Genomic DNA, 26,260 nt, shown 5'->3' with positions numbered 1-26,260 from the left:
ATTCTGGTTCTTATTCCAGACACCTAATAGTATGCTTTAGTAGGTGGAAATCCTTTTGGTTTATTGGTAGGCCAGGAACTTTTTGCCTTTAATAAATAACATTATAATACCGACGCACTGTAAACCTCTCTGGAGATGCCATCACTGTACCACAAATATGAAGATGAAAGCTACCAACGACCACAGAAAGTCACGCATTTCAGGCTGAAAACGTTCCCCACTCAGTCTTCCTCCCTTTGCCACGAATTCCTTTCTTTTATTTATTTATTTTATTATTTTATTTTTATGTAGAGTCTTATCTTAACAGTTTTTTGTTTAGTTTTGTTTTTAGCTAGGTGGCCAAAAATAAAGTGCTGAATTTGTATCTTGGTGAGAAATCTCTGTTCTAAAACAAAAAGAAGAAAAGGGGAGATTTATTCGTCACAATAGACGATCTTCGATCTACAGGCGCTGCTGTTTCCCGCTTGTAAAGTAACTCGTTCCTGACGTGAGAAGTGAGAACTTCAATTAGGCATCATAGTTTCTTTCATTCTTTCTTTCTTTCTTTCTTTCTTTCTTTCTTTCTTTCTTTCTTTCTTTCTTTCTTTCTTTCTTTCTTTCTGTCCATTTTCCAATTTAATAGCATCCAAATTGTGTAAAGGAAAAACAATGTCTGGCGAGTAAGTTGTCACTTTTTTATTCTTATTTAAATGGCCTATGAAGCCGGATACTCTTTCATATGAGAATAATAATCTCATGCCTTTTTTTCGTTTGTGCATCTTTGATTTTGCTGAACAACAAATTGGGCACTCAAAGCGGTGTAAGTTACAGCCTGCATGACCATGTACTTTCTCAGCTAACAATTATACAGATTTGTGTTTAACATAGTTTGAATTTCTTGTGCATCCCTTTCTCCTCAGTATACAAGGAGTGCAGAATTATTAGGCAAATGAGTATTTTGTCATGCATGTTGTCTCACTCCAAGCTGTATAGGCTCGAAAGCCTACTACCAATTAAGCATATTATGTGCATCTCTGTAATGAGAAGGGGTGTGGTCTAATGACATCAACACCCTATATCAGGTGTGCATAATTATTAGGCAACGTCCTTTCCTTTGGCAAAATGGGTCAAAAGAAGGACTTGACAGGCTCAGAAAAGTCAAAAATAGTGAGATATCTTGCAGAGGGATGCAGCAGTCTCAAAATTGCAAAGCTTCTGAAGCGTGATCATCGAACAATCAAGCGTTTCATTCAAAATAGTCAACAGGGTCGCAAGAAGCGTGTGGAAAAACCAAGGCGCCAAATAACTGCCCATGAACTGAGAAAAGTCAAGCGTGCAGCTGCCAAGATGCCACTTGCCACCAGTTTGGCCATATTTCAGAGCTGCAACATCACTGGAGTGCCCAAAAGCACAAGGTGTGCAATACTCAGAGACAGGGCCAAGGTAAGAAAGGCTGAAAGACGACCACCACTGAACAAATCACACAAGCTGAAACGTCAAGATTGGGCCAAGAAATATCTCAAGACTGATTTTTCTAAGGTTTTATGGACTGATGAAATGAGAGTGAGTCTTGATGGGCCAGATGGATGGGCCCGTGGCTGGATTGGTAAAGGGCAGAGAGCTCCAGTCCGACTCAGACGCCAGCAAGGTGGAGGTGGAGTACTGGTTTGGGCTGGTACCATCAAAGATGAGCTTGTGGGGCCTTTTTGGGTTGAGGATGGAGTCAAGCTCAACTCCCAGTTCTACTGCCAGTTCCTGGAAGACACCTTCTTCAAGCAGTGGTACAGGAAGAAGTCTGCATCCTTCAAGAAAAACATGATTTTCATGCAGGACAATGCTCCATCACACGCATCCAAGTACTCCACAGCGTGGCTGGCAAGAAAGGGTATAAAAGAAGAAAAACTAATGACATGGCCACCTTGTTCACCTGATCTGAACCCCATTGAGAACCTGTGGTCCATCATCAAATGTGAGATTTACAAGGAGGGAAAACAGTACACCTCTCTGAACAGTGTCTGGGAGGCTGTGGTTGCTGCTGCACGCAATGTTGATGGTGAACAGATCAAAACACTGACAGAATCCATGGATGGCAGGCTTTTGAGTGTCCTTGCAAAGAAAGGTGGCTATATTGGTCGCTGATTTGTTTTTGTTTTGTTTTTGAATGTCAGAAATGTATATTTGTGAATGTGGAGATGTTATATTGGTTTCACTGGTAAAAATAAATAATTGAAATGGGTATATATTTGTTTTTTGTTAAGTTGCCTAATAATTATGCACAGTAATAGTCACCTGCACGCACAGATATCCCCCTAAAATAGCTAAAACTAAAAACAAACTAAAAACTACTTCCAAAAACATTCAGCTTTGATATTAATGAGTTTTTTGGGTTCATTGAGAACATGGTTGTTGTTCAATAATAAAATTATTCCTCAAAAATACAACTTGCCTAATAATTCTGCACTCCCTGTACATCATCCATTGCCCCCAAGGGAGAGGCGAAGGTATTTATATTTTTATATTATCATATGATTATTAAATTAAGTCTTATATTTCTAACCTGTCAAGAATGTGTTTTTATATTTGCAGACTGTATACTTTCATGCAGCAGAAAAAAGAAATAATTTCAGTGTCATTGTGAAATATTTATGTCAGTTTTATTTGATATGATCTGACATTTAGTTTCTCATTATAGAAAAAAAAAGGTAATCATTTAAATGGTTGATGAGCTTATAAGTGATGTCAGAATACCAGATACGCTCTTGTGTTTGTTAAGGGTACCTATTTTAGATAACTGCGATAACTGCAGATAGAAAATTTTCCATCCTGTTGCTGTTTTAAAGGAATTAGGCACTTAATTAAGCAATGTGGCATTTCAAGTAATCAATAATATGTAAGATTTGTATTGTTTCCAGCCTAAATGCAAGATTTCTGCGTCACGCAAGCTATCACTAAAGGTAAATAATTTGGCAAAAAATGCACGAGCCATAATAACTCCTGAATATATAATAAATAGAATGTCATTATTAGAATGTTCTTTCCTATAACAACCAATATTAAAATTATAAGCGATAACCAGATGACACAAATGAAAACCTCTTTGACTTTTTCGAGATCCTTCTCCTGACTCGTGCAACGGAAGACTTGGAGGCAGAGAAAACTGCAAATGAGGAAGCGAAGGTTCGATACCTGAGGGAGAAGCTTCCACCGCTGCAGCTCAGAGGGTTAAACATTGATGATCTGCAGGTGTGAGCTTATGATACTCTGAGTAAGCATATGGGCTTGACAATGTTTTTAAAGCCCATTAAGTGTCATGAATTGAAACTTATTTTTTTCTGTGTAGAAAGTCTGTAAGGAGATTCATGAAAAGATTCATGTGGTGGACGAGGATCGCTATGACTGTGAAGCAAAGGTTCTCAAGAACTACAGAGATGTATGAGCTCAGCAAACATCATAATACACCTAGTTAAACTAAAATATGTTGACACGCTTCCCCCCCCCCCCCCCCCCCCCTTTAACAATAAGCCACCAATAAAGCTTTTCCCTCTATTGCTAGATCAACAAGTTGAAGCTAAAGGTACAGGACCTTGGAGGAAAGTTTAAGAAACCAGCTCTCAGGAAGGTGAGAGTGTCAGCAGATGAGATGTTGAAAGCTCTGTTTGGATCGAAAACTAAGGGCTCCATGGATCTGAGGGCCAATCTCAAGTCTGTAAAGAAAGAAGACATCAAACAAGAGAAGGTTTGCTCTAGCAACACACATAATTGGTATCTAGGTACATTCAAATAAGCAGCCAAATAAAACTGCAGAATCTGATGGTCTGAATGCGGCTTTACTTTAGGAGCTGACGATGGAGGTGGGTGACTGGCGTAAAAATGTGGAGGCCATGTCTGGTATGCAGGGCAGGAAGAAGATGTTTGATGCTAGAGTATTTAAAAGTAGAATGGGAGGGAGAGCCTTCAGTTTTCAGGCCCCTCTTCTGTGGAACCAGCTTCCAGTTTGGATTCGGGAGACAGACACTATCTCTACTTTCAAGATTAGGCTTAAAACTTTCCTTTTTGCTAAAGCATATAGTTAGGGCTGGACCAGGTGATCCTGAATCCTCCCTTAGTTATGCTGCAATAGACTTAGGCTGCTGGGGGATTCCCATGATGCATTGAGTTTTTCCTTTCCAGTCACCTTTCTCACTCACTATGTATTAATAGACCTCTCTGCATTGAATCATATCTGTTATTAACCTCTGTCTCTCTTCCACAGCATGTCTTTTATCCTGTCTTCCTTCTCTCACCCCAACCGGTCGCAGCAGATGGCCGCCCCTCCCTGAGCCTGGTTCTGCCGGAGGTTTCTTCCTGTTAAAAGGGAGTTTTTCCTTCCCACTGTCGCCAAAGTGCTTGCTCATAGGGGGTCATATGATTGTTGGGTTTTTCTCTGTATCTATGAAGCGCCTTGAGGCGACTTTTGTTGTGATTTGGTGCTATATAAATAAAATTGAATTGAATTGAATTGAATGCTGCTGGTGGGGCCCAGTGAACAAATTCCTTCATGTGCTGACGCTGCAGGATGGATGGAGGAAGATTTAATGAAAGAACTTTAATTGAAAGTGAAAAAAAATTAACCAAAATTTAACATAACATTTATAAAATCAAACTAAAATGAGTCAAAAATAAAATGGGATAGTCAAAAACTGAAAATTACAAACCTAAAAGTAAATGAATTCATAAATTACTAGTGGAGACTAATACGCGATGAAGTTCAGAGCTTGACCATTACAATAAGATATACTCCATGGACAACTGGATTGGTTGGACTTAGATTTTAGGCATATTATCATATGGTGATAATACTGTATTTCATTTGTGAGTGTAGCAGATTTACATTGCTTGGCATTGTCCTTGTACACGGTAATGGAGCTGTATTTCTTCTGTCTCCACTAAGGAATGCCATAAACTTGCAGTGCCACCTGAGATATTTAGAGCAAGGATATACTTAGCCTTTCTTCTTCTATGGAATGAATTCCTCTCCGGTTAAAAACAGCAAATATTGTCACACATACTGATACTTGTCCTTGAACTAGCGTCAAACACTGTCAGCAAGACAGGGGGTTGAATAATCAAGGGTGTTGTGGATGGAGTCAGCAGCCTTTAAGGACTCTAAGGGTGATGGAAAGAATTTGTGTATGACTGACAATGCTATTTTTACTGCGTGAAGTTATTTCATTTAGTATAACAGTGGCCTATATGCACTACAATAGTACAGCTTCTGTCTATATGAGCTATGAAATAATCTGCCATAACCCAGAAATATCAGTCTAGCCTCAAGAATAAGAAAATCACAGAAACTGGCCTGCTAGTCTCTATTTTTACTTTTACAAGAATCAGGATGTATGTATAGATATGTACCTAATGCCCAAATCAGAGATTTTGGCCCAAAGTTTCTGCAGATTTGTCAGCTGTATATCCATAATGCGAATACCCCAAAGGTGCTCTGTTGGACTGAAATTTGGTGACAGTAGCAACGACAGTACCCTATTTATTTCCTATCCTATTCATAGTCTTTTATTTTAGGTCACAAGCAGTTGTCTAAGCATTTCACTGCATATCGTACTGTGTATGACTGTGTTTGTGACAAATAAAATTTGAATTTGAATTTGATTTGAGTACAGTGAACTCATTGTCATGTACAAATATCATGTAACATGATATTCTATTCTGATTGAAATAAGCAGAAGCTTGGTAAAGTGTGGTCATAAAGGATGGACATTATTAGCAACAATACTCAGGTAGGCTGTGGCATTTAAACAATGCTTAGATGATAAAAAGGGGCCCAAAGTGTGGTAAGAAAAGAACTCCCCATAACATCACACCACCTACAGCAGCCTGAACTGTTGATACAAGGCAGGATTTAATTCGTGCATGAATTAAATTACGACTTGTCAGACCAGGTAATGTTTTTATAGTCTTCTGTTGTCTAATTTTGATCCGCCTGTGTCAACTGTAGCCACAGTTTCCTGTTTCGAATTGATAGGAAGTGACACCCGTTGCAGTCTTCTGCTGTTTTAAGGTTTGACATGTTGTGCCTTTGAGGAAAAAAAAGCAGGACATGTTTTCTGCATACCTTGGTTGTGATGAGTGGTTATTTGAGCTACATTTGCCTACCTATCAGATCGACGCACCCTGACTATTCTCATGTCACCTCTGACATCAAGAAGGGATTTCCACCTAGAGAACTACTGTTCACTGGATAGTTTATATTTTTCATACCATTGTCTGTAAACCCTAGAGATAGAGATGGAAATTTTGTGTCGATGAACACATCCCATCCTTCACCAGGTTTTAACTTCAGCTAGTTAACTATGCCTAAATTCATTAGATTGGCTGATAAGATTGCCGACCGGCAGGAACACAAATGTCTTTCAAGTTTATCTGAATGAGTTTAAGAATAATTACTACTTACCAATTAGATTATTGTGAAAATGTGCAGAGATGTACCAAGGAGGAAAACAGTGATGATGCACCTATAAAGCTTGTTTCTCTCCAAAGGTAATTTAATCAATAACTAGAATACCTCTCTTTTTTTTAATTAAAGGTTGTCTCAGTTCATTACTTGCATCCTGGGGCAGTTGTGGCTGAAGAGGCAGAGCAGTTTATCTTCTAGTTGGAAAGTTGATGGTTTGATCCCAAATTTCTACAGCCTACATGTTGAAGTATCCTTTGGCAAGACACTAAACTCAGAGACTATTCTGATGCACCTATATGAGTGTGTGTGGGAATGTTAGGAAAACTCTTAGGCAGATAAAAGTGCTATATGAATAAGTGTGACTGGGTGAATCAAGCTTCCAGTAAAAAGTTCTTTGAGTGCTCAACTGAGGTACAAGTCCACAGTATACCTCAGTATATATCAGCTATGTAAAACAACACGGTAATCAAACGAACACATTTAAGAGGACTTTATTTGCCAGATTTGTCAAGGCAGCGTAACATGGAATAACCTGTCCCTGAGAGAAAACGCTTCAGAACATTAATGGAGAACCTATTCCCAGCATAAAGACAGTGCTGAGGTATTTTAAAAGTAAACCAAGAGCACTTTAAGTCATGTGAAGGAGTGTAAAGGAGGAAAGGGGGAAGTATCCATTATTCCAGCAAACTCACAAACCAAATTTAGAAAGAGGCAATGCTCGTAAAAGGAAAAAACAAAAAACAAACACAACACACTACTCTTAGCAGTGTTATAAATTATAAATATCACTTTCAACTCGTGTTCTGTCTTCATTGCCCTGAATGACAAGTGAAAGAGTTCAGCACCTGTCAGTCATTTTTACAGGTTACGCTAAAAGACAACTCATTTGCTGACATGGAATGTTAATGAGAAAATGCTGCCATTACTCCAACATTAACTAACAACATAACAATGCGACAAAGCGACAAGAATTTTCACTCATTAATCACATTTTGAGGAATTTCTCAATTTCTCTCAAGGAGAAGCATGATCCATAGATGAAAAAGTAGAGCAAAGGGACCATCAAACACAGGACTTAATGCTATGATTAAAGGTTATTTTGGTTATTTTTGGTTAGTGGCAGTGTAAGGAGAACTGGCAAAAGTGGAAAATGTACTTCCACAGTGGATATGATATGGTCATTAATTGCCTGTGCATTGACAAAAACAAATCTGTCTAAATTAAAGCCATTATTTTTTGTTTCCTTAAAAACAACTTAATGCTACAATTAAACATCACTTTAACATTAACTTATTATTTTCAACTTTTTTGGATTTGCCTGTAAAACAGTTCTCATTACTTCGAGTCACAGCAGAGTAAGGACACTTAAACATAATGAGAACAAACAGGGAAGAGCACTGAGGTAAGTTCAACATTTCTAGCATTAAATATAAAAGGGGGAAAAAAGAACACCACAAATATTTATTCAATAAATAAAATGCTTTCTCTAATTTACAACAAGACAAGTAAGGCTGTGTTTTTATCATATAAACAATCTACAGTAAAAAGAAATTTTGGGACACAAATAAAATAAAATCCCCCCTCCCCCCCTCCCCCTCCCACTAGTTAAGACCTATGTGCAAGAGTGATGTTCATAATAAGGGACACTTGTGAGCTTACATATATGGAATCCAGCTTTGTCTTCAGATTAGGAAATGTTCTTCCTGCCAGTAGTGCAGATCATGATCTTGGTCAGCATCATTGTGCACGGCGGTATCCTCATACATTGAATTTTATAGTCACTGGCACTCAGTAGCCAGTACCCTCTTTGGAGTCCACAGCATATTCAATGAAATAAACTCTGAGCATATCAGTAGTATCTCCTAAGCAATGACCTTCAGTGCTGCCACCTGCTTCCCAAAGCCTGAGTGAGCAAATACAGCACCGGCTCATGTGCTACTCTCTAACCGTCAGCAGGTATTACCATTACATAGCAGGAATCACCCTCCGGCTTTAAAGTGCTCGCGTTGCCTTGGTTGTAACCGTGGTGATGTCATTGTGCAAATGCAGGTGACAAGGTCACCTGGGACTTGTTGACATTCGCCGGTTCCACATGCCACGTTTGGAGTGATAGTGGTGGAAAAAGTTCCTCAAGTAGATCCTCTCCACTTCCAGACCTGCCTCAAGGATTCTAGATGAGAAAACAAGAGGAAGAGTGCTTACTCAACCTGGATCACAAACAGGAAAGAAACGATTTTTCGCCAATTAAGAGCTCCAACATGCTTTGTTGTCATTTCTTAGACACAAATCATGATTGGCTGAAAAAAACCCTTGCACTAATAAATCAAAATTTTTTTGAGAGTATGTCCATCTGTTCTTTGCCTTTACCAGCAACCTTTTAACCAGTCTGCGTCTTACTTGGAAGGTGTATTGCTTCCAAGTATTGCTATCTAATTTCTTTCAATGGATGAAATGGATGGAAAAACTCTAAACATATCTATCCATTTAGAAAAGATAGAAAGTGTGAGACAAACCTGTCGAGAAGCTCCCAGTCTTCTCCTCCCCAGCGATCAGTAAATTCCTTGGTGTTCATACCTCCCACTGTGTCAAGATCTGACTTATAGATACCCAGCAAGCCAAAGCCATTGATCTCCCAGTAACCTACAACACAGACAATCACATAGCCCAAGACATAAATACTTGTCATTTTAGTGGCTAAAAAAATAAAAAACAAAAGGAAGTGAATCTGGTCCCATTTCCCACCTCTGGCCTCTAAAGGTGTATTACCACAGCCCAGCCTCATGACAATGGGAGCAAAGGCCATGTATCCCTCTACACAGTGCATCCTGATGGTATCAATGATTGAAGGAGGGAAGTGGATGTGGAGGTCGCAAAGAAACACGATGCTGTGGTCATCCTAAGGAACAGCGAGATGGGAAACATTAAATTCATGAAATTTACTATTGACATCTATCGGTACACTTTTATGCTTCCTAGCCGAGTGATGCCGCAGTACTCACAGTTATCAGGTCGATACCTGCTTGCAGACCAGCAGAGCGCTCAAAGTTCCCATCCATCTTCACATACTGGTACCTGATCATTTCCACAAGCATACATACAGCTCAGTTACACCATGAATAGTTTGCAATAGGCTTGTATTGCCTGTAAAATTAACTCACAAACACAAACCTGGGCAGTGAGGACTTCTCAAGAGCCTTCCTCACATCCATGTCAGTGCTTTTGTAGTCAGTGATTATGAGGTTGAAGTTACTATCTCCAGTTATTTTGAACAGTTCCTCCATGTCAGTAATCAGCTGCTGCACCCATCTAGCCTGGTTTTTTACTGAAAAAGACATACAGGCCAATTATATGACAGATAAGTGACTTATCTCTATCTTTTATCTGGCAGAGGTGTTTTGACCTTTGCATTTTTTTAAAGCTATTAATTCTCAAAGGGAACACAGGTCATTCCCACAGACAGTATAATAACAGGCTTGCCATGCCCATGCGGTGCTCGACAGTTAAACTGCATTAATAAAGGGAAGCTCTGTTATGTGCTTTACATACCAGTATTAATGCATTACTGCCAAATTTACATTAATATTATATTATGCTGAATTCATAATGTGATTCAATTTCTGTCTTCAGGTGATAAGAGTTTTACATTTTACCGTTAAGGACCTTGTCTCAGAGAGATTATCCTTTATTTCTGCATAGTTTAGAGACATGGAGCCATTATTTAATCCCACTGAAGGGTTTTCTTTTTCCTCTAAAAAGGTCCACTTACATCTCACCATGTTTTTTAATATGACACTGTCAGGCTGTAAGAACTTCTATCTTTGAAAAATGAAATATTAACAAACAAGAAAATGAACATGTAAATCAGTTGATTTTGAGCAGGTGTGGGAACTTTTTTTTAGATTTGGCTGATTTTATGTGCAATCACCAAGTAAGTGTCAGGTGTACAGTACCTGGCACTATGAAGTGGACCATGGCAACAGGATTCCAGCGGAAGCCCACCGGGTTGCAGAGCAAAGTCTTAGATTTTGACTGTTGGAAGTCTGAGTCCCAGCCGTTGGACCAGCTATTGGTTACCAGAGCATAGATGTAGTGTGATACACGCAGCAGCTGGCCATTCACATCTTTCAGTTCCAGTTCAAGAAGGTAGCGGCTGCCCTGGAAGTCATCCACACGCTTCACCATGTTAACCACACGTACCAACTTAAACCGCCTGCAAGAGCAACCACAAAAATAAAAGTGCAATGTGCTGTAAAGGAAGTACAAAGGTTTTTGAATATTTTATCACCTAATTGAAAATGGCATGAGCTTACAATAAGAGTCTTATATCATACGTTGACTTGTTACAATTAATCTGAAAAACTTAATTTACTACACCAAGTATAAAATAACTACTAAAAAAGTAGCAAAAGTTCTCATGTTGCTACAAAGTGGCTCTTGTCAGTGTAATATTTTTGCATACTACAATCAACAGCCACGTTATTACATAGCCCTGTCCAACTGCTGGTTAACGCATACATCTAAGCAGCTAATCATATGAAAGCAGCTCAAAGTATTTAGGCAAGTTATAGCTTTAAAAATATAGTAGCAAATGAAGCAATTTAAAAAAAAATAAAAACACTTTACCTGAGGAGGTATACATAAATTAACCACTGACTTTCAAGATGAGAAAAGTTAAAATCACCTAAAATACTTATTTTAACAAATTCTAGAGGATATAGCAAAATCCAATCAGATTAACATTTTCCACACACACACATCACTAGATGCACAACTTACCCATGATGCTTTTTATTCAGTTGGTCCATGAACATCTTGACTATTGGCAAAGCATCATTGGAGTGAAGCAACAAGTTTCCAGAAATGTTGCACTGCAGGTCGATCCAATCTGAACGCTGGGCCTGAAGATCCAGGTGGTTGACATGGAAGGTCTGGTTCCAGTTGACTTGAGTGTCAAAAACTGGTGCAGGTGTAAGATCTTCATCATCAGTACCTTCAAAGTCTTCTTGTCTTTCCCAGAAGTAGCGTTTCTCACCCTCTGTGGTGTCTTTCCTTTTCTCAGCCCTGTTGGAGAGCTCATCTTCCTCCCCTTCTTTCCTATCTGACCACCTTTTGTCAATATTCCCTTTAGCAATCTTCTTACCTCTAACAATGCTGTTTTCTAAATCTTGTTGTTGTGGCATAGTCAGTTCCATATCCTTATCATTGGGGCTTTTTTTGCCATCCAAGTCCCTTTGATTTGATCTTTTTAATGGGTGGTTGAAATCTCTTTTGGGAGGGGTAAAACGCTTGCTGTTTGGCAGCTGAAGTTCCTTCTGTTTGGTTACAAACCTCCGCTGCTTGGCCACTGGTGGTTTTTCAGGCTGTGAGTTGTTGAGTCGCTGGATTTCGGTATTATTCGTTTTACCAAATTTCTGGATTTGATCCTGTTTAGAGCCAAGTTGCTCTGATTGGACAACTGGTTGCTGATTTGCTTTAAGGTCTTTTTTATTACCCAGTATTGGTAGATTATTCTGTCCTGGTCTCTGAGCTGCTTTTACCCTTTTTCTTTTTACTCGTTTTCTGCTTTTCTGCTGTTCTGCTTTTACAATTTGCCCCTCCTCTTTTTGTAACTTTGTCTGATTCAGTTGCAGGTTATGTTTTAAGCCTTGCTTTAGCACTGACTGGGGCTGAGACAAATTTTCTTTATGTTCCCTCTTCCCCAACTCGCCTCTGTGCAGTCCTGAAGAGTTGCCCAATGTGTTGTTTGATTTTGGGACAACCAAGGAGAAGAGTTTGCGCCTACGTTTTTGTACATAATCATCATAATCATCTCCATAGTCTTGATAATGGGCTTTATCCTCATGAGCAGGCTTGGTTTCCGTTTCTTTTTTATGAAAGTCATTGTCCTCCTGGTTAAAATTCCTCATCTGGAAATTAAAATCTAATATACACCAGATATAAAAAAAGGACAGTTAAATGGACTGAAACCGCAAGCAGCTTATGTTTGCTTATGGGGAAAAACAAGGGCAAAATACCTCTGTCTGGATTTACTTTTTCCTCTGTAGCTGGACGGTCAAATCTCATGTATCTAGAGAAGCCGAACCTAGATATGACATTTAAAAAAAGAAAAAAGGACGGAAGTTATAGCAGCCTTGCTTGGTGATACTCTAAAACTAATTATAGTTCACACTTTTCCAGCATTATTGTTATTAGTCCTTTATTTATCCAGGTAGAAAATCCCATTGAGATTAAAAATCTCATTTCCAAGAGAGACATCATGACAACAAAAGTCAAAATACATGTACCACATAAGTATATAACATTTTAAACAAATACAATATCCTGTACAAACATGTGAAAAATATACATATAGATCAAATTAATCTTAGGAGACGTAGATAACAATTCTTTGCCATTTGAGAATAACATGAACTTGGATTTCTCTGGATTTAACATCAACTTAAGTTGAGTTGAGTGGGACAGTAAACGTATTTGTAACAATTAGCTCACCTCTTTAGGTAGTAAGAGCTCTCAGAGTAGAAACAGCTGGTCTGCGTCTCCATGTGTGTTAGTCGAGTGTAGTCATTGGGGTAGATGTAGGACAAGTGGACCTGAGGATATGAAATGAAATGACATGGTGTAAAATATATGACATCTTATTGAAAAAAGTTGAATATTTTGAGGTATGTAATTATTGTCCTTTGTATTGAAAGTTGGATAAAAATCTATTTGGTAAATATGAAGGTACAATTAGAGGCTTAACTCAGCAGACTGGAAACAAAGAGAAGGTAAAGCTACCAGTGGCTTTCTTTAAAGATTAAAAAACATCTACTTTAGAGCTCTTCCAAATCTCACTAACGCATTTCAGCTGAAGCGTGAAAGAGACATTGAAGACTATTTCTTGGCCAGTAAATGACGTCCTGGAGGCAACCATTAGAGATTCCAGGAAGTCACTGCAAATAACTCGACTTCAGCAACAGTAGTAAAATCAATACGAGAAAAATCTCAAGCTATTTTACTGTTTTTTTTTCTTCCTAATGGATGCAATTAGCACTAATTTATTTTATATGGTCCTCGGAAGACATTAAGAATGTGGGTGCAATTTAAAGGCCTCAGATAGCATAACTCAGTATACCAGGGATACCATTAGAAGACTGACATAAAAGCCATAAAAGATTGAAAAAGCTTCCCAGCGTTTCTTGCTGGCATGCCTTTCTTTATCTCTTGAACAAACAAAAGATTTTAAAAATGCACCTGTAACCTTCTGAGAATAATGGTATAAGGTGATTAAATATCAGAAAAGTAGTGTAAGTGACGTAAACAAATTATCAGTACAACAGATACGTACAAACTGCAGTCCTTGATAACGAAGCAAAGGGAAGTCTTTGATTGTGTAAGAGGGGTTATATGAGCAGTCAGGCAGAACACCTTGTAGGTACTTGCTGTTTAACATGCGCACTGCAAAAAAGCGAAACAGATAAGAGGCGAGATTACTTTGTGCATTCAGTAAGAGGAAATAACTTGCACAGTACTTGCATCCGGGATGGTAGGAAACAGACAGCTGATGTATCTGCTTTGTGTTGAAACAATCGAGCGACGTAGCTGACCTTTGTAGAATGAATCTCGACGGTCTTCAATTAACATATCTGCATCAGCACTGCGCTGCTTTGTGGGGGTTTGCCGGTGGCTTGCAGCTGTCTGTGGTATGTGGGCGACATCATTCATTGACAGTGCTGACTCATCTGAAGACACGGAGCGTCAGAAGAAGATACAAGCTTTTTACTTACTGTGCTTTTTAGCATCTATGCAGAATAAAAGGCAAATGTTTCATTGCGATCTAGACTCATGAACATTCATTCTGAGGGATATATTTTTAGGCATGATGTGTGTACTCACTAGTATAGAGGGAGATGTACTTGGAGTCAATAACCTTAAACAGACTGCTATAGTCCAATTGCAGCCACTGTGTGAAAACAAAACAAACTTTAAAAACTGCACATCTTTTCCACTTTATTACTCACATAATACAAGAGCGCATACTCGGCGTGGGAGTTTGGAAACAAGGAATGAGATAAGAAAACAGAGAGGGATCCAGCTACTTACTGCCACCTCCACGTGGTCAGTCCCTTCGTCGTTTTGCTTGTGAATAACTTCAAAAAAGTATCTCCTCTGAGCAGACAGCCTGTCAGACAGTAAAGGTACTCAGTATCATGTTATAGTCATAAAAAAGACAATATAAACTACTTACCCAAAGATAATCTCAAACCCTTATTTGCTGAATCTACATAATAAATTATTTAAGACTTCAATATATACAATCATGGTAATGTTTTTACATATCAGGACATAATAAAACCATACTGTCCTTAATAGGTCTTAAAATTAGGTAATTACAACCTCAGATGAAAAACAGAAGTTACACATGTTCAATAATTATTTATTGGAAATTAAAGGAAAAATGTGGAAGTTTATACCATCTTCCTGTACCCTTGGATGAACCTTTCTTAAATAAATAATGACACATGTCATGTGCTGTTTTTTTAATCTCAGGTTGTATTTACCTTTTAAGAACAGATGAGGTCCAGATCATTTTTTTTATTATCCTGATACATAAACCCTTATATATATATATATATATATATAAAACTATGAGTAGACATTAACATTATTTAAATATTTGCATTAATGTGGATTTAGGCCGGTTCTGTATATCTTGGCACGAGCATACACGCCACTCCTATGGCAACTCACTAAACTGCTTTAATAAAGCAACTAATTTTATACGCACAGGGTGTAAAAGGGTGTGCTTTCCAGCATGCCATTAATTATAATTCAACTGTTAAGAAGAGTCATTTGTGCTTTTGAAACAGGTTTGATGCCTCAAACCTAATTTCTTATCCTCAAGTACAACAAGTACAACTTGTAAAGTTTTTTAAATTTAAAGAAATATTTGTGACTTGAAAGAGCTGAAATTTCACCTTTCTGCCTCATTTAATATACACAGAAAAATCAGTACACAAACAAATCCCTAACTGCTACTTCCCCACTGCAACATGCAAAATATTTATTAAAAACTGACTCTGACAAATTGGTTAATATATTCATGTCAGACAGGTTAGACTACTCTAACGCTCTATATGCAGGTTCTTATCGTCAGGTTGACTTCAACTTGTTCTGAGTGCAGAGCCCAGGGTCCTTACACATACGTGGAAATAGGAACATATGACCCCAGACCTGAAATCACTAAAGAATTACCTTCTTTTAATTTTAAAATTTGCATAGCTTTGAACCTGCTTAATATAGAAGAATTGTTGAGACATATTTCAGCACGTCAGGGCCCTATGACTGTTCACAATCGTTTTCTTTTTTGTGTGTCCAGAAAATACCACGATTCTGACCTTGTAGCCTTCAACATTGTCTCTCCTCAGCCCATCAGGCTGGATGCTTTAGTGCTCACGAGTAACTGTGTTTTAAAAAGCTCCATACACAGAAAGTTGTTATTATGAGGGAACTGCTTTGTTAATATAAGGAGAAAGAATGAGGACACCCAGGAAAACAGTAAGGGTACCAGATGGGGGGAAAGAAAGTAGCGTAAGTCTTTGACTGCTAACGATGCTTTACCAGTGTTAGATAAGCCTTGTTCTTGTTCTCCAGTTAGGTCAGTTCCACAAGTTCAAAGCATTTGTTCGTTATTTGTTAAATGATAAACCCTGGCAGTTGGTGGTAATGCTTTTGAGACTCTTATCAGTTTGAACTGTTTGTGTAAGATGTCAAACCAACCAATGTAAGTACGTTCCCAACTTCACTCACCAAACTGGTCTGGAGGTCTGACTGGAATACTTCTCAAACTCACCCGGGGCCGTCCATTCTTTTCCCGTCTAGGAAATGAAAATTAAACACTGAAGGAAATGTTACAAAGACTAGTATGAGAAATTTACCCCGGAACACTTGAGATGACAAAATGCATACCATTCCAACCCACGCAATTAACTTCAAATTAAGGGGAGAGTCATCTGTGCTCAGCCAGAATTCAGAGTTGTCGTCAGAGCTCACAGCAAACACAAAATCTCCTGAGACAAAAGAAGAGGAAATGAGATAAAGGAATGAAGAGACAGACTGAGTCTGTATAGCATAACATACACGTATTACATGCTGAAAATACACAAAGTGAAAAAGTACCATCAGTATGTGGATGAAGATAGCCAAATATTCTGAGCCCATAGTTGGTCCACTGAGGAGAGACGGCCAGCTTCTCCACTGTGGTTCTGGACTAAAGGAGTAATTAAAGACAAAGAAAATCAGCCATGATTTGATGTCAAAGTGATGGTGCATTCCCGAATAAGTCAGAATTTCTGAGTTCCCAGTCGACTTTGAATCTGGAACGCTTCCTTACCTCGGTTTTAACACTCAGACCAGTCAGAGTCGGAACAGCCTAACCAACCCCAAGTTAACAATCCAAGTAGTAAAATCCAGTAGTAAAACTGTAAAACTTCATTTGTACTGCCACTGCTGTGTATCTGTGACTTATTAAATCACTTAGTACTGACTAGACTCTGCATGAACGTGCAGCAGACATGTTTTTAAGCATGAAAAGTATTGCTCTGGTTTGCTAGTGAGTCCCGAATGTCGCTTTTCCTGTAATGCACTAACCTGAGATTGACATTACTCCCGAGTTCCGAGGTATCTGAACCATGGCGTGAACTCAGGAACGTGAAAATCTGGCATGAAGACGTATAATGTACCACTGAGTAAAACCAACTGTGCGTGTGTGAGAGTGTGTGCACGAGTGTCTTCTTTCACATCCAACCACAAATACTTACATGCAAGAGGAGGTGATATCTATGGGTTATCTGAGTTTGGTGGTATTCTCTGGTGACAATCTTCTGCCTATGCTTCTACTACTTTTATACTTTTACACATAAAACGTGAAAGAAATAAAAAAACTTTTTTTTAATGAAGTTTTACTAGGAATATAACATCACACATACTGGGCAGTTTTCTGCAAAACCAGTATAATATGACAATGAGAAAGGACTCAGTACTAACATAATTATATATAGCAGGAATAATGTTTACTATGTTTACCTGTTACATTTGGCATGTTAGCATCCTAGTACAGTTTTTGCAAATTACCATTTTTAGCCTGGCTGGAATGCTATTTGGTTTTCATATATTTGGTCACACAATGGCCACAGTGGCTAAAAATGTAAATCATCAGTTAAGCAAGATTAATGAATAACCATATTCTAACCATTAATAAAACGAGTTTTATTAAGAAATGGGTTTTTTTCGCCAACATGTTTAATGATTCCTTGTAAACTGTGCTTGTGCTCTTGTGAATGTTTCCTCTTCTGAGGTTTGTCAAATCTAGTTTAAGATTGTCTGACTCAGTGAAGGTTTACATTTGACTGTGACAACTGAGAAGTTGGGCATTTTGACTCACATGAGGGTAAAGCGGGTAATGCAGGTTTTTGCGAAGATCGGCCGTTGAACTGCCACACCAGTCCTCAAACACATGCAGATTGGCCTGTCCCTTATACTGCAACACAGGAGAGTGACAGTGACTTTAACACAGAACTTGTATGTTTACTGTATTTAAAGGCACAGAAGTTGGAGCAACAGTCTAAATCACTTTTCTCATTTGCAGTTCAAATGCTCAGTGAAAGTCAATAAGAAACACTGGAACACGAACACGTAAATGAAGAAGCAGCTGAGTTTCAGTAGATGCACAGATGTCCTGTAAACATATACCTCTGTGATATCTGCCAAAGAGGCCATGTTATCTGATCTGTGTGTGCGTGTGTGTTTGAGTGTGTGAGTGAGTGTGTGTTGGTTTCGCCAAAGGGACATAACAGTGCAGATCGGAGCCAAATGTAGCCAAGCAGCTCATCAGATTTCAGTAGTGGTCAGGCTAGTTAGTTAAATATTAGCATGACTGAAGCTCACAAGTTTACACAAAATGCCGTAAAATGATGACTGAGAGTGTAGCTTGTAATCATTTAAGGAGATTCTTACTCAAAATCAAAAGGCGGTGAGTTTAAGGAGCCCTTTTGTTGTAAAGCTCAATTTGCTTCTGCTAAAACTCTATTTTTCAATAACTAGCCTGCTACGTGTGGCGCTTCATCAAAGCATTTTTGAGCTTTGTTAATTCTCCGAGACATTAGCCTAGTTTTACATCGTTTTTCACAGCAATATTACTTATAACTCAATAATAACATTTTGTAAAAAACTTATCAACCTCTTCCTTGACAAAAAACACAAAACTATAGACAAATCTACTACAGGGGCATACAGTGTGCACAAAATCATGTAAAACTGAGGAATACTGACTGTAGAACTAATAAAGACATTGATATCAAAAGGGTTTTTTTCTCAAAGCAGATACGTGACACTTGTTTGTTGTTGGGTACATGTGGCTTTCCTTTCACTTGACTGTACATTAAAAACCCCAAAGTGAGTCAGTTTATCAAGAAAGATTTCAGCAAATTAACAGGAAAGTAAGTCATAGTTAGATGGAATAAAATTACAGGTATTTCATCAAAACTAACAAAAAATGTTTTATGGATAAATATATTTTATATGCAGTGGTTAGTATTTGCATTTCATCTACAAAACTGAAAATTAAGGTTCTTTTTTTGTTTTTCTCTTTGCATGATTTCTGCGACTTTTGTTCTTGCTCTTTATCAGTGCACCTGATCAGGACCCAAAGAAGATGTATACTAATATTGTGCTGTAAATTGTGTGTAAATCCTTGACGTCTTAAAAGGGTGCAGCTATGTAGCAATCTATGCATGTCTGCAGACTTTTCTGTTGGTTGTTTTTTACATTTCAATATCTGCTTAGGCTGGTTTCCTCTTATCCTCCTATGTTCCTCGCCTGTGCTGTCTCAACCCTTGTGATATTTTCCAAATGTTTGTCCCCAGAGTGACAATAGAAGTGAGAAAAACACTTTAAAATATGTGGCCAACCCCCCGATTACCAGTGAGACATTAAGTTGATAATAAAGAAGAAAAATGTACCCTTGGTCAGTGTGAATGCTCTTAAATTTGTTAGAAACCGCACCTTTTTTGTTCCTGATTTGTTATTGTGGATGATTTGTAAACTGTGTATCTATAATAGAATCTCTGATGCCCTGTTTGCCAGGTCTGTCTGTTTAATCATGCAATACTGCTGTTGAAATAGGCAACACTGGCTCAAAACAAAAACATAAACAGGAACCGGTTACACCTGACATGAAATATTCGAAACATTAACACAAAGCAGGGAAGCTTCTGAAATGGAGTCACACTATAAACGGAGGGACTGAGGGAGGCCACTGGGCCACTAGGTATGGGCAAGCGCACACACCTCTGGTTTCCAAGGTTGTGGAGCATAACTGGAGACCCAAGCACTGCTGTCCCCAACAGTGTTTGGCTGATGGTCCTTTTTTGCCTGTAAAAACAAATATTAAACTTGGTTTAGTTTTGGTTTCCTTTCTGAAAAAACAAACACTCTCGGGTGCCATCCTTACCCTATTTTCAAACACGTCTCTCCTCCAGCTGACGTGGTCAGCGTCAGTAATTGGACCTGAGGATATAGGTGAAGACAATAGTCAACATGGTCACATCATCTCTGTGAAAGTTGTTATTTTAAAGCGACTTGAGGCTTCCCCAGTAGGTGCACATCCAATCAAAATGCATTCTAAACAAAAAAATCCCAATCTGCTTCTTACAACTTGTGACATAAAAGAAATTCTATCTGGGTTGCATGTGAGGAGCGGTAGGCACGCTACACGTCCATGCATAAATGATAAACTCTGCCCATGCATTGCACACAACAATCAGGCCCGGTGTCTAAGCAGAGACTCACTGCTCATAGTCCCTGAACATAGCTCATCTCAGTGACAGGCTTCAAAGAGCTGCTATGGCATAGGGCTCCCGCATTGGCAAACATCTCTGGCGCTCTGGCAGAGCAGATGCTCAAATATTATTCCTGCTGACTTCTTCCATCATCCTTCAAATTACAGGACAGGGTGTATTTTAAAACAGGACCTATTTGTCTGTCTTTCTTTTCTTTTTTTACGACCATGTGGTGTCAGCAGTGAACTGGAGTTACTGCAGTGATGGTCTGTCATTATCGCCAGGGTGGAGATCTCCTAACACACACCCTTGTGACATACGTTCCAATTTTAGCAGCACAAGTAATTCTAGAGCCGTGGATAAGGAAAGCAACAGTGGAGTACTTTTCATCTCTATGTGCACTCCTCTCCTCTTCTTACTAAACCTTCCCTGTCATGTTTTTTTCTACTTTCCGTGGAATGTATTGCGAAATTTACTGTCAGGGTGGACACTTCAGGTGATAAGAAGGATGCAGCAGGGTTTCACTAGCTTTCTGCGTCCATATATGGCAGGAAAACAATTTTTTTTTTTTAAATCTCTTGTCACATTGTTGCTGTTTTAGTGTTTTTTTTTCTGTCCACTTTGGACACAACATACCAGTTTAGCAGTCCTACTCTTCTTATTCTGTCAAAAAAATGTTGCTAACAGACATTTAGTTAAAGTGTTGAATAAAAGGGAGAGGCTGTGTGATAACATGCAAAACAGAATATAATCAAATATATCATTTACAACATTTAAAAAAAAAAGCTTCATTTGCATGCTTTAGCATGCAAATTAAGTGTCCACAGTATTCTTTGGATTATGTGCTTGAAGTTTTAGTGTTAAGAAGGTTTACAACAGGATTTTTTTTTAAACTGTTTGTGAGATGCATAGATTTTTATACAGCAAGTTTTAAAAGCAATGTGTCAAATGGATGCATAATATTTCTTGAGCTTCTGTGTTGTTTCAGCTTGAACTCATACACCGAGAGTTAAACGTTGCCTTTTTAACTGAAGTGGAACTGGCTCTGAAAATGAGAGGTAAGAGGTGACCGGCAGATTCTTTGGAAGATGAAGGGGGGGAGGGGGGGGGGAATGACTGTGCAGTAAATTTCCAGGATGTAGGCGTACATTTTTCTTTGCAAAGAGGAAAAAAAACCTTCATTACCAAAGCCTCAGACAACTCACCACAAGAGACAAACCGCTGGTAAGCCTCAAAAAGCATGAAAGCTTACTTGCAGTTGTTTTAAAAAAAAGTGGAAACAAGCGGAGGTGTAACGCTGTGTTCTATGTTAACTATGCAGAAAACTGGAATCAACCAAACGTGGTAACTGAGCAGTTATGGTTTACTGAAAGTAGTACCTTTGCACACGAGATGATTTGTCTCCTGATAGATGCCCTGAATGCACAATATATAAAAACCAAAATCCTATAAGCAAACAAAGAGTTTCTGTAAAGTGTTGCAATGTCCCCAAGTTGCCAAATATATCTCCTGATCCCAATTAAGCTCAGCATACGGTTCACTTTCTGTAAACCATAGACAAAGGCAGATCAAGAAGTGAAGGTGGCGGCAACAATAGCCTGGGACAGCGTCTCCAAGGTGGAGATGGTGTGTGTCGATGAGTATGGATCAAAGATCAAAGATCAGGAAGTCATATCTTGAGATGGATGTTTCTTGACCTCTGGGTCACATCTTTTAATCTTTTAATTCAGGGTTTTTAGTCCCATTACTACATGTGTATAAAACCAAGCATCCAGCTATGCTTTCTGCCTTTTGCAAACATTTGTGATACAGTAGGCCTTTCTAGTGCTCAGTGAATTTAAGCTTGGTCTTGTAATAAGATGCCTCCACTGCCCCAACTCAGCTTATGACATGTTTTACCTCTCAGATCTTCCACCATCAGCTGTGAGTGGTATTGCTGCAAAGTGGAAGTGTTTAAGAACCACAGAAACTCAACCATGAAGTAGCAGACTACATAAACTTACAGAATGGGATCACCGAGGTGTATAGAGCCACCGACGCTTTGCTGACTCATTAACTGCTGAGTATCAAAGCTCCTCTGGCATTAACATCAGCAAATAAAATCTGTGCCACGAGCTTCGTACGTAGAATGTGTTTGCATGGCTGAACAGCTACTGTAGGTGTAATGTGTAAGTGCCCCAGTACTTTTGTCTATATTGTGTATTTACCTCAAATAAGAAAGCTTGAAACCTTTGAACAACGTGCACAATTTTCACAGAGGAAATCCAACAGAATGTCTTTGATCCACTTGTGCCTGACATCTTGGATTTTATGACAAAGATTTTTTTTTTCCTGGTAACATTTCTAAAAACGTGCCTCAGAAAGGTTTTTATAAGGACCTTTGTGGCGTAGTTTTACAGAATAATAAAGCCAAATGGTAGCTACCAAAGTGGCTGTGAGGTCATGTCTTTGTACTCCCGCAAAGGGGCTTCCATATAAAGTTGGACAGGTGGACAGATCGATCTAAATATCGATACTAACCCTGGTATTGGTATTGGATCAATACTAGCACGACAGGATCGATACTATGTGTCTAGCCTCTAAGTTCAATATGCAGCCCACTGAATTGTGTTAATAATTTTTTGGGAAACGAAAAATATACCTCCCACATGCACGATGAAAGAGGAACCTTTTTGTGTTGACTGTCATGTCTATTTTATTTGTAGCCTCTTGCAAAAAGTAAAGTGCCATTCAAATCTCAAAAAGTACCAATATTTACTTTAGGGGCACATTCACATTCCGGGTCTCAAAACACAAACAAACCCCAAAAACCAACCCAGTTTCAAAATACATGAAAATCTGAAATGTGTGTGCTGTTGTGTTAAATTATTGTGGACAGTAAAAATCACAGTGATTTAGGGGCTCATTAAAATGTGTTCAGAATTCGGCAAGTGACGATGATTCGTCTTATAAATCATGACACACTGCTCCCCCTTACACAAGCTGTCTTTAGAAGTTAAAAATATCAGTGTCGGTATTGGTATCGGCAGTACTGTGTTTACTTGGTATTGGATTGATGCCACAATTTGCATTATCACACAGCACTTCTTCCCCAGTCCAAGCATACAATGCATAAATCAAACAATTTTGTAGTATTTCCCAATAAGGGCTCCTGCTGTGTGGAAAAATGCCATTTTTAAAGATATTGTTTTGTTTTCGCTTACAGATATATATCACACAAAGCTGGACTAGAAGCCTTAACTGAGGCCTATGCTCTTCAAGCTATTTAATTAAATAAGTCACTTGACCTTGCATGTGGCCATTGTGTATTAAAGGATCTTTGTCTGCATCACAATTTTTTTTCTGTGTGTGTAGATGTCAACCAAATTAATTGGATAATAAATTGCACATTATGAGTTTAACTACTAGTTCTCGACTTTTACCAAAGGGTTATTAAAAATCTAGGCCACGTGTCCATTGCATGGAATTATCACATATAAGTCATGCACACAATGGCCATCTTTATTCTGCTGGGCCAGTTATTAACTGCTTTACTGCAGCAAACATTATCTACGTTGTTAGTTGTAGTGCTCATATGATCTCAGAAAAAAAAGCCCGTCCCATAAAAACTGCACATCTCAAGTCCTATTTGTCTAGTTTAAAGGTGATTAACCTGAGTGAGTGAGTAACCTGCTGCACAAATAAAAGATCTGCATGTGAAGTTTCCTGATGACTTACGCACTTCCTTTAATTCACCTTGATGCACGTTTCTCCACCAAGGTGATCTCTGCAAAAACTGCAAAAGCAAATTTCACAAATGCAGTGGTGATGGGTGAGGGGGGAGAATACATTAATTGCAGGTGTAGATCGGGCATGCATTCTTAAAAAGGTGGGAAATAAAACGGAACTTGGGTGATTATATTTTCCCAAAAGGTAGAAAAAACCAGAGTTGTGGGGGAGTCGTAAACCGCATTTAGGGTAAAAAGAAATTGGACTTGTGAGAAGTCGTTCTTAATGAAAGTGTGTGTGAACAGATTATGACCCATTAAAGATATAAAGTGCTGCTCTGACCCACAAAGTGTACTCTAGGATAGCACATTTTAAACCTCAGTGAATTCCACATGAAGAAGACATTTCTGCATAGCTCCAAAAGTGCAATTCAAGCTGCTGGCGAGCCATGCAAATCACTCAACAAGCATACTTTAAAACAGCAGCCACATGGCATCACGAATAGGCACAACATCCCCATAGTGGACCTCATTTTGACCCTCAATACAAGGTTCTAAAAACTCTTAATAAATATCATTTTTAATTGCTGTTGGTTCTTTCTCTTGTAATTATGTAACAGACTGACTTGAATTATGTGTTTTGGGCTTTTTTTATGTGAGCCATGACACATTTTGTTCACTCAAAGTCATGTACATGTATGTTATAACAATCAAGTTACAACATTTTTAAAAACGTCTGTCTTGTCTTATGAACTGTGTAAAAAAGGGGGGGGGAAAAGAAACCTCATACTGACCACTTGCAACTGAAGTCATGTGCTTAACTGCACCTGCCAATTATTTATCCATGTTAGGATTTTAATACAGCTCTGTTTGAAGAGCTTTGTGGAGTCCTTCTCTCAATAGAAGCCCCACTGTGGCCGGGGGGCTTCAGCCCAGGAATGTGTGCACATATAGGCGAGCCCTCTAATGTAGATCTAGGCATGTGTTTACATGCTGATGCTGTGCTCAGACTGAGCGTGTCATATGTTTCTGTTTCTCTCAACAACCCCACTGTTGTTTCCTTTCATCTGTTTTGTGCTGTGTGTGTGTGTATGTGTGCTGCGACAGACGGTAAGGCAACGTGTGAGGGTAGAAAGCAGGAAATCTGGTTACCCAGTGTGAGACTAGATTTCCTTCTGAGTGTAAACCTACTATGTGACCTCCTGACCTCCCCAACCCCCTTCTTACTGTCTTTCTTTCCCTAAATCAACCTGCTGTTTCACCTGCTGAAGGCTCAAGTTTCCTGAGGAAATGCATCCAACATCATGAAAGCTAAAGCAGATGTTAGATGTGAAAACTTGTTTAAAATGCACATGCGTTCAAATCTTTCATGCAAATAAACAAATCTTTTGCGACTTCGTTTTCTGACTTCCAACTTCACATAATAAAAAATGTCACCAAACAACTCCATACATTGTTTTTGGTGATGACTCATTTTTACAGTGGCCTTAGCAGTATTTCATGTTTGTGTTTCCTTATTTTTGTAAATGATGTGGACTGTTCAACACCACAGTGCCATGGAAATGTGTGATACGTGACAAATAGCTTATATCATGCACGCTCAAATGCGTAATACAGTCCAAACCTTTTTACTTTTGTTCGGCTATATTTCTCTCCCCCCCCCCTCCCTCCCGCATGCGCATGTTCACTTGCTATCGCTACTGCATAATTATCATAAATAGAAACTCCGTCTGAATGGTGCATCAGCAAAGGTTTGAGTGACACTCTGTGAGTAGCAGTGCGCGTACTGGAAATCATAAACCATAAACTTACTCATATCACTCCTCCATTCTTTTGCAGCAACCATCTCGTGGTACACGGCCACCAATCCCGCCAGCAGGATCGCACCGAACAGGAGATATTTGCCATTTCGCCGCAGTTTCTTCAAGGGGAAAAACGACGTGATCATTTTGACTCCCGGGGGAAACTTGCTCCCGAGTTCCTCACCCGCTTTGTCATGAGTAGGGGACGGAACGCGCCCTGAGCACGTCCGCCTGCCGCCCACCGCTGCTCCCGGTGGATGCGCACTATCACCGGCACCCTGGATATCCCCGGCGCTCGGGTCCCCTGGTGCCTCTCATCCGGAGAAAAATCCCACCTTGCCCTGGGCCAGCCGGTGACCTACACTGGGCACTCTCGATCATCTAAAACTTTTAATAGGTCTCCTATTGCTCCTTGAGCGCCCGGCTTGAGACCTGACCTCTGTTCCTGCTAGTACCACATGAAGCGCACGCAGCTCGGTACAAAGAACTCAGCAAGGAATGAAA

At 39.1% G+C, this 26,260-nt stretch overlaps 2 protein-coding genes across 2 annotated transcripts; one reads left to right on the top strand and one right to left on the bottom strand.

Annotated features, from left to right (window-relative positions):
- Positions 1 to 2,450: 2,450 nt before the first annotated feature.
- On the top strand, positions 2,451 to 5,347 carry tnni1c (troponin I, skeletal, slow c; the record flags this gene model as incomplete). The annotated part of the gene is made up of 6 exons (XM_080303304.1): positions 2,451 to 2,480; positions 2,892 to 2,933; positions 3,091 to 3,222; positions 3,320 to 3,409; positions 3,533 to 3,715; positions 3,816 to 5,347. Coding segments are annotated over 6 exons (714 nt in total), but the record flags the coding sequence as incomplete, so codon positions are not given.
- Positions 5,348 to 6,905: 1,558 nt separating this feature from the next.
- b4galnt3b (beta-1,4-N-acetyl-galactosaminyl transferase 3b) lies at positions 6,906 to 26,260 on the bottom strand. The gene is made up of 20 exons (XM_026176046.2): positions 25,767 to 26,260; positions 19,920 to 19,975; positions 19,757 to 19,840; positions 17,853 to 17,948; positions 16,589 to 16,679; positions 16,379 to 16,479; positions 16,220 to 16,287; positions 14,513 to 14,591; positions 14,306 to 14,372; positions 14,017 to 14,151; positions 13,758 to 13,867; positions 12,920 to 13,020; positions 12,445 to 12,512; positions 11,207 to 12,350; positions 10,381 to 10,640; positions 9,599 to 9,752; positions 9,430 to 9,502; positions 9,173 to 9,326; positions 8,944 to 9,070; positions 6,906 to 8,600 (listed from the first exon to the last, which is right to left on the bottom strand). The coding sequence occupies exons 1-20, from the start codon at positions 25,900 to 25,902 to the stop codon at positions 8,489 to 8,491; spliced, it is 3,216 nt and encodes a 1,071-aa protein (XP_026031831.2). The 5' UTR covers positions 25,903 to 26,260; the 3' UTR covers positions 6,906 to 8,488.

The sequence above is a fragment of the Astatotilapia calliptera genome, chromosome 7, assembly GCF_964374335.1.
Source record: "Astatotilapia calliptera chromosome 7, fAstCal68.1, whole genome shotgun sequence".
NCBI lineage: Eukaryota > Metazoa > Chordata > Actinopteri > Cichliformes > Cichlidae > Astatotilapia > Astatotilapia calliptera.
Note: the sequence above shows the minus strand (reverse complement) of the source record. Positions and strands in the feature narration are given on the sequence as shown.

Coding starts and splice junctions, on each gene's coding strand:
- b4galnt3b (XM_026176046.2), bottom strand. CDS start 25,902: ATGATCACGTCGTTTTTCCCCTTGAAGAAACTGCGGCGAAATGGCAAA. Junction 14,152..14,305: donor GTACATCTCCCTCTATACTA/GTGAGTACACAC, acceptor CCGTGTCTTCAG/ATGAGTCAGCACTGTCAATG. Junction 12,513..12,919: donor AGCTCTTACTACCTAAAGAG/GTGAGCTAATTG, acceptor TGTCATATCTAG/GTTCGGCTTCTCTAGATACA.